This window comes from Oncorhynchus nerka, linkage group LG24 (assembly GCF_034236695.1).
Source record: "Oncorhynchus nerka isolate Pitt River linkage group LG24, Oner_Uvic_2.0, whole genome shotgun sequence".
Classification (NCBI taxonomy): Eukaryota; Metazoa; Chordata; class Actinopteri; order Salmoniformes; family Salmonidae; genus Oncorhynchus; species Oncorhynchus nerka.
In genome coordinates this window covers 90,927,531-90,936,537 of record NC_088419.1, presented here as the reverse complement: position 1 = coordinate 90,936,537, position 9,007 = coordinate 90,927,531, and the positions used below count along the sequence as shown (strand labels likewise).

The 9,007-nt window shown below is 44.1% G+C and overlaps 1 protein-coding gene across 5 annotated transcripts in view; it reads left to right on the top strand.

Annotated features, from left to right (window-relative positions):
• The window catches only part of arhgef18b (rho/rac guanine nucleotide exchange factor (GEF) 18b), a 123,982-nt gene that overhangs the window by 19,590 nt on the left and 95,385 nt on the right, over window positions 1-9,007 (top strand). The window contains exons 7-10 of one of the 5 annotated variants that reach the window (XM_065009297.1): window positions 526-570; window positions 1,787-1,864; window positions 2,028-2,136; window positions 2,902-3,082. In XM_065009297.1, coding sequence (XP_064865369.1) covers window positions 526-570; window positions 1,787-1,864; window positions 2,028-2,136; window positions 2,902-3,082 — 413 coding nt within the window. Of the gene's footprint in view, window positions 1-525; window positions 571-1,786; window positions 1,865-2,027; window positions 2,137-2,901; window positions 3,083-7,435; window positions 7,452-9,007 lie in introns of those variants that run through there. The other 4 variants (XM_065009294.1, XM_065009296.1, XM_065009295.1 and 1 more) reach the window with 4 other exon arrangements.

Genomic DNA, 9,007 nt, shown 5'->3' with positions numbered 1-9,007 from the left:
TCCCTCTCTCTCTCTCCTTGGCTCAGACCAACACCTCTGTAAACTTTTGTTTCCTTCGGCATTGACATTGTGTACTTATTTTTAGGTAGAGTAATTTACATGAAACATTGCTGGATTAACTTACATACAAATCCCTTTTTGAAAGGTATGTTTGTGTACTGCATTCCACCCCTCCTCTTCTTCAGTGCAGCCAACTCCCACAGAGTCTACAGGGCTTTCCCTGTTCCCGTTTTGACATCTCTGCTCCATGTCGTATGTCTTCAGACTGTTCCTCCTCCAGTCCTCTCTCTCCCAGCTCCTTAGATGGCCCCTTCGCGTCTGTGTGTGTATGTTTGTGTGTGTGTGTGTTTGTGTATGCTCTGTGTGTGTGAGGGAAGGCATGCGTGCAGATGTGTGTGCGTGTGTGTGTGTATGTGTGTGTGTGTGTGTGTGTCTCTAAATCACACATCCCTTCAGTCTGACACTCAGCGCTCACTACCCCCAGGCCCAGACCCATTGTCAGTCTCAGTGTCTTGTTTGTCTTAGGCTGATGATACAAAAAGTTCTGCAAGAGCTCAAGCAGTACCACGGGTAAGTAAACAGACCAAAGAGGCCTGCTTGGCCCTGATGCACCCCCATTCCATCGAATCCTATAGCCTAGCAGAGCAGGGCTGGCCCTGATGCACCCCCATCCCATCGAATCCTACAGCCTAGCAGAGCAGGGCTGGATAGAAGCATGGGGAAACCACTGGCCTTTGCAGTGTTTGTTTGCGTATGTGTGAAAAGGCTGACTCAATGGTGTGGAATTAGCATGCGCTTATGCTAGGTTACTCTGGGTGGGTGACAGTCTTGGTTCTGTACAGCGACAACCTTGGTTCTGTACAGCGACAGTCTTGGTTCTGCACAGCGACAGCCTTGGTTCTGTACAGCGACAGCCTTGGTTCTGCACAGCGACAGCCTTGGTTCTGCACAGCGACAGCCTTGGTTCTGCATAGCGACAGTCTTGGTTCTGCACAGCGACAGCCTTGGTTCTGCACAGCGACAGCCTTGGTTCTGCATAGCAACAGTCTTGGTTCTGCACAGCGACAGTCTTGGTTCTGCACAGCGACAGCCTTGGTTCTGCATAGCGACAGCCTTGGTTCTGCATAGCGACAGTCTTGGTTCTGCATAGCGACAGCCTTGGTTCTGCATAGCGACAGTCTTGGTTCTGTACAGCGACAGTCTTGGTTCTGCACAACGACAGTCTTGGTTCTGCACAGCGACAGCCTTGGTTCTGCACAGCGACAGCCTTGGTTCTGCACAGCGACAGCCTTGGTTCTGCACAGCGACAGCCTTGGTTCTGCATAGCGACAGCCTTGGTTCTGTACAGCGACACAGTTTTTGATGAAGATGTATTTTGGTTTTTAACTTTAAAAAAAAAAAAATACCGTTATTTTACTAGGCAAGTCAGTTAAGAACAAATTCTTATTTTCAATGACGGCCTAAGAACGGTGGGTTTAACTGCCTGTTCAGGGGCAGAACGCCAGATCTGTACCTTGTCAGCTGGGGTGTTTGAACTTGCAACCTTCCGCTTACTAGTCCAACGCTCTAACCACTAGGCCACCCTGCCACTTTAACTGCATGGCCACCTGATTAGAGCTTTTCCTCTGTTTGTGAACTTACCTGAGAATGACATTCATCTGCCTGGATGAAGAGTGACCACAGGCTGTAGTCGCCTAGTATTATTATGCTCAATGTTTATCTCAATAGTAAAGCGCTGTGTTATTGAACCGGAGTAACTGTCCAACCGATGTCTTCTCCTCCACAGAGCCAGGCAGAGGACCACAAGGCCAGAGGGGAAGGAGACTGGAAGTAGTGTCACCTGGTATGAATTTCTCTCCAACGAGTAAGTCGTCCATGGCCAGAGGATTTCACAATCATTTTAGTTTACACGTTTATGGAGGTTGACATTTCTTCTTTCAGTCTGAAAATTAATTTCATATTAGTTTGTCATTTAATTGATCACTTGGGTCACGTCTGCCATCAGTCATTTGTCTTCTACTTGGTAGAAATGAGGAAGAGGAGGACCGAACAGAGAAAGTGGAAAAGGGGACCAAAGTGAAGCGCACCCTGAGCTCGCTTAGGAGCAGAATGACTGGCTCATTCAACAAAGACAAGGTGAACCAAAACAACACATGATGTACTGTATATACACACACACACACACTCAACATATTAGTACTGTGTATATACACACACACACACTCAACATATTAGTACTGTGTATATACACACACACACTCAACATATAAACAACTGGTTAGGGTGTGGTGTGAGCTTGCATGATAAGTAGTAGCTGTGTGAGCATTGAGCAACGTTTTTGATAACTTGGGAATAACTAGTCTGTTACTGTTCCATGTTTGTTACATTGCCCACATTGCCTTTTTAGCTAGGATACGTTGCTGTCAACATACCTGGGGCGGCAGGGTAGCCTAGTGGTTAGAGCGTTGGACTAGTAACCGCAAGGTTGCAAGTTCAAACCCCCGAGCTGCCCCTGAACAGGCAGTTAACCCACTGTTCCTAGGCTGTCGTTGAAAATAAGAATTTGTTCTTAACTGACTTGCCTATTTAAATAAAAGTAAAAAAACAAAAAAAGTCAATATAAGGATCAAATCCTCGGGTTGTTAGGCAACATTACAGTCAGTGATGTTTTGTTCATTGTTTATTTACATCCTAATGTCATCATTTTAGTGTGTGGGAACCGAATGTCTCTTTTCATCCTAATCTTCTGAGTCAGCCATGTTGTCCTGTTATATTACCCCTTGATACAGTCACTTCTTATGTTGTATTAAAAAACAAATCACCACAGTACAGTATTAAAAGTACAGTGTCAAAGATGAAAGGTGACATTATTTTCTCCCTGTTTCTCTTTCGTTCCCCCAGCAGGGTAAGAACCGAGAGAAAGAGCAGCAGAAGGGGAAGGAGAGGGAACTCAAAGAGAAAGAGAAACTGCATCACAGTAGTAGCAGTGGGCATAATTTGGTGCCAGGCTCCTTCTCCAGCTGTGCCACCTGCTCACTGTGCAGTAAGGCCCTGCAGAAAAAGCATGGTCTGCAGTGCCTGAGTGAGTAAGACACTAACTAACACACTCTAACATAGTGTACACTCGGCCTTCACACACTCTTCAAGTGTACCTCACACACTTTTCCCACTGGGCACTTTCCCCACTGGAAACAATCAACGTTTTTTCCACATTCTATACCGACATACCTATCTTCCTTTTTTTACCCAAATTCAATGAGACTCGTTTTTTAATTTTTTATTTATGGGTCCAAAGTTTGTGTCCAGTGGAACCTACTACTCTCTGTTCATGACTTATAATCAACACACTCCTCTGCTCCTTTCTTAGACAACTATGCAAGTGTTTCGTTTCACTTCCTGTTGATAGCATGTGCTTGTGTAATGGAGGAAGGACATAGATGGCCAAGCTGCAAAGTCAAAATAGGCTACATCAACAAAACAAATGTATGAAAGCTAAAATATGCTTTTTGGTCTCATTTTATGGTTAAGGTAAGACATAGGGTTAGCAGTGTGGTTAAGGTTAGGTTTAAAATACGATTTTAAAAAGAGGAATTGTAGAACTAGGCGGGGCTTCTGACTTTGCAACTTGGCCAGATAGTAACAACCATGTCTGTCACACAGAACCTTGAACTGGTTACATGGACAGTTGGAGTGAATCCAGAACAAATACATTTACTTGAACTGTCAGGTCATGTGCACGCCATTCTGTCTGTTTGGTCTTCACAGTACCTGTCCTCCCAAGTTTTGCTGTAAACACTGAGAACATCAAACCGGTGCAAAGGCAAAACAAGACATTGTAGTCAATACCTTTTTTTTTTTTTTTTAAGTGACTGTTTCAACTGTTAACATGATATTTAGGCCCACTAGGAAAGTATCTGGTAACAATGGCACTTTTATGGCACTTAACTTTGTAGAATTCTACAGAACTGGTAACTACCAAAGAAATGAACACGTAATTCATACCTCCATTACTGTGTAATTGCTATTTCCCCATGTACTTTCTGAGTAAATGCATGGAATGTTCTGTACCGTCAGTAAGATAAATTTCCGCTACCAGATAATGTTTACAGCTACAATAGAAGTACAAAATGTTTCAGCACCAATGGGGCTTCTCCCTCTGACACTCTTTCCTCACCCCTGTGCGGTAGCAGTCCAGACGATAAGATGTATTAACACAGGGAGTGATTTCAACACCAATGGGGCTTCTCCCTCTGACACTCTTTCCTCACCCCTGTGCGGTAGCAGTCCAGACGATAAGATGTATTAACACAGGGAGTGATTTCAGCACCAATGGGGCTTCTCCCTCTGACACTCTTTCCTCACCCCTGTGCGGTAGCAGTCCAGACGATAAGATGTATTAACACAGGGAGTGATTTCAACACCAATGGGGCTTCTCCCTCTGACACTCTTTCCTCACCCCTGTGCGGTAGCAGTCCAGACGATAAGATGTATTAACACAGGGAGTGATTTCAACACCAATGGGGCTTCTCCCTCTGACACTCTTTCCTCACCCCTGTGCGGTAGCAGTCCAGACGATAAGATGTATTAACACAGGGAGTGATTTCAGCACCAATGGGGCTTCTCTCTCTGACACTCTTTCCTCACCCCTGTGCGGTAGCAGTCCAGACGATAAGATGTATTAACACAGGGAGTGATTTCAGCACCAATGGGGCTTCTCCCTCTGACACTCTTTCCTCACCCCTGTGCGGTAGCAGTCCAGACGATAAGATGTATTAACACAGGGAGTGATTTCAACACCAATGGGGCTTCTCCCTCTGACACTCTTTCCTCACCCCTGTGCGGTAGCAGTCCAGACGATAAGATGTATTAACACAGGGAGTGATTTCACCACCAATGGGGCTTCTCCCTCTGACACTCTTTCCTCACCCCTGTGCGGTAGCAGTCCAGACGATAAGATGTATTAACACAGGGAGTGATTTCAGCACCAATGGGGCTTCTCCCTCTGACACTCTTTCCTCACACCTGTGCGGTAGCAGTCCAGACGATAAGATCTATTAATACAGGGAGTGATTTCAGTGCCAACTGAAACTGTATTTTGAATTCCATAATTAAAAAGATATGATATATTTCATGATTTGAAACTGCATAGACTTAATATTCAATTCAAATACAATTTCTGTTGGCACTGAAATCACTCCATTATGTAGCCTGATGATGAAGTAGCCCTGTCTTTGTTGTGGGGTGAGGCAGTGTCAGCAGATGATAGGGCAACGCAACACTAAACACACGCAGACAGGAGAGGAGTAGAACAAGGGTCTAATACCAGTGTATGAGGGAGGTGGTTTTAAATGTTGTTTTTAAATCACTCCCACATAACAGCCTTTTCTTTGGACGTTGACATGGATATACGGATACAACAGTATAGCCGTTAAGGGAAAAGGATGACTGAGATATTAACACCAAACAGAGCAGAGGGGCTTCTTATTGAATGACTTGCCCTGGGACCCAGTGGAATACTGTGTCACCCACAGACACTTATTCTCACTATTTCACCCAACCGCATGCTCTTTACGTTTGGGTGGCCCAAGTAATGGCCTGAGACAAAATCCTAACCTCTTGGAATAACAAGGACAGAACCCACAGGGAAAGGTATGTCAGTCACTGATTTAATCTTTAAACCAAAATATACTCTCTCTCTGTTTTTCCGAATGTAATTGAGCTGCGGTTGAAGTAGAACTCCCCTGGCTGCAAATAAGGGAGGATGTTTGTTTACAGACGATGTTTGTTTACGTGCTGCTTTGTTGCCATTTGTTATTATTATATTGAAGGAGTTGAGACAAAACGTGTTAACCTCTTAACACACACACACTGTGTGTGTCCCCTTCCCTCTTACCACACACACTGTGTGTGTCCCCTTCCCTCTTAACACACACACACTGTGTGTGTCCCCTTCCCTCTTAACACACACACACTGTGTGTGTCCCCTTCCCTCTTACCACACACACACTGTGTGTGTCCCCTTCCCTCTTAACACACACACACACTGTGTGTGTCCCTTCCTCTTAACACACACACACTGTGTGTGTCCCCTTCCCTCTTACCACACACACACTGTGTGTGTCCCCTTCCCTCTTACCACACACACACTGTGTGTGTCCCCTTCCCTCTTACCACACACACACTGTGTGTGTCCCCTTCCCTCTTACCACACACACACTGTGTGTGTCCCCTTCCCTCTTACCATAGAATTATTAGCTCAAGTTCAAACGCCATTGTTTGAAACTGTAGGTAGGTCCTCAAGCCACACATCACTTATAGTATCAACTGCCCAGCTACTGGATAGAACGACATTTGGGTCCGTCCTTTTTTTTGTATACGTTAATGTCTCATCTCGTGTTCATGGAATTCACAGACCCTTCTCTTCACACACATGGTCTGCAGTGATGAGTTGGGAGGGGAATCCTCTGGAAAACAGTGTGACTGTAAACACATGGGTAAACATTATCAAACTCTCTCACTCATGGCTTTTTCATTTTTAAACTGCATGGGGAACTTGTAGTCTCAGTGTCCATTTCATATTATACTATATTTTCACTCTGGAATGAGGAAACTACTGCCTGGTCTCTTTCGTTCAGTTCATTGTCTAGGTCTAGGAGACATAATATATAGCTACAGTATATAGTCTACTGTAGTACATTCTCCTAAATTAAACTCTTAAAGGGCTTGAAGTGTTTACAGACCTGAGTAGAGCGACAAAGCCCGCGATCACCTAAAAACAGGCATAAATCGGACAGCAGGACAAGACTGCTGGGGAATATTATGAATCACTGTTTACTTTAGTTGGCTTATTAAGCATGAAACAAATCATACTGATATCTCACAAGGCATCAAATAATCAGGATGCTTAGGACTGAGCTGCCTTATGATTCAACACTAACCAGTGACAGACAGGCAGCAGGCGGCAGTGCAAAACACACTCACACACATGCAAGCAGGCAGCCAGGCATACACACACACACACACACACACACATAAACACAGGACAGAAAGACATACTGTGGCATGACTTGCATTTGAGTAAAGATATTACATATTTGTTTTTAGTTGGAATCTTCTAAAACACTACAAGCCAAATGAATTCAACTCCAACCTCCTCCAAATGTTTAACAAATGCAGGAAAAATAAACAACCATCATTAATGGCCTACTTATTGGCGTGAGAAAAGAAGTGAGTGTCCCTTTAATTCTGAACCCAAGCCTAGGATAATCAGCCTAGAATCAGCCTGTGGAATGCGTCGTTTGTAGACCAGGGATTGTTCCCATAATTCTTGCTTGTTGGAGAGTGTAGAGGGAAGCCGAGCTGGACGGAGAAAACAGTGGGAATATACTGATTTTACACGCCATACCGATATCTTTTGAATTAGATCACAGACTTGTGTTTTTTCTTTCACGGTAAGCTCTCGAACAAAACAGGTGGATGCGCCGTTTTTCTTTTTTCTCTCTCTCTCACTTGTTGCAGAGATCTACTTAGATGCTACAGTAGTTAGCTAACCAGTATGCTAAGGTAGTTGACCGGTAAATTAGCCATCTATAGGCCAGCTAGATAGCTAACTAACTGATAAAGGTACAGAGTTCAGAGACAAAATACACGTAGAGATGTTTTAGTAGCTAGCTACCTGCAGACCTGAAATGCGTACCGTATTCCAATGCTGTATTTAAATACGTTGGCTTAGCTAGGTAGCTTGATATCCAAGTTAAGAGCTAATTACAGTAGCTAACTTAGCGAGCTAAGTATGCCAACTAAGCTAGTTAGCTTGTTTATGTTCTATAGGACTGTAGCTAACGTTAGATTGAACACCAATTGGCTATAATTTGCTACTGTTCGTTACAACGTATAACTATCTTAGCTAGCTATCTTTAAGATATGTGATTTGATATCCTCTTGCAACAGGTGAACGAGCTAAGTTTACTACTAACGTTATCTAGTATCTGTTTTTACTAGAAAGTCAATCATCTAGTTATCTCTACAATATGCAGGCTTGTCCCTCATGGTTTGTTTATATTTTTGCCTGTTATTTTTTAAATATATCCCGTCTGAAAATCACTGCTAAACTGCATTGTAACTTTCTTAGATCAAAATCTCAAACAAATGCACTATTTCATAAGTACATCAGTAACGTTATCTCAAACGAATGCACTACAGCCTAAGTATATCATCTATATTTGGCATGCTTCATTTGGGAGTGAAACATGGATGGTTCCTTGTCCCATTTCTTCAAACACTGCAGTACATAAGCCCAGGTCTGGACTAGGTGGTCACATTTCCCACCAACCTCTCTCAGTTCTCTGAGCTCACTGGGTCGGGGGTCACATGGTAATAATTGTGCTTGGCAGGTCTGCCAGTGTATAACAGCTCACCCCAGTGCCTCTGAGTCTACCCCTGTTAGGACACTGCTTCTCCACGCCTGACTGACCACCCTCCTACCCTGCCTCTACCCACCCTTCAACCCTGCCTCTACCCACCCTTCAACCCTGCCTCTACCCACCCTTCAACCCTGCCTCTACCCACCCTTCAACCCTGCCTCTACCCAGGGATGAGTCAGGTGCACTGAACAGGCTATGCTACTCAGTCAGGGCAGACCAGCTTCCTCTCACCAAGTTCCTATTCAGTAGGTTGGCATATTTTAGAAAGCTGCAGATGGACAATATATTATGGAAAGAATAGTTTTCTGTGTTGTGGAATATGAACTTGTTTTGATTCATTGGAGCAATATTAGGCTAAGAAACAAAAACTGTTTTGAAACATGTTTGGCTAACGATGTCGTATGTGATCTTTAGTGCTGAGGCTTCTGTCCTGGGATAACTGAATTAGCCTAGACCTAGGTCAGGTGCACAGACGGTTGTCAGCAGTGCAGCAGAAGTAGACGCCGTAGCACACGGAAGTGGTTTCTCTCAGTCGGTATTAGATGTGTCATTTTGTAACATTTATGAGTCAAATCATTCCAACA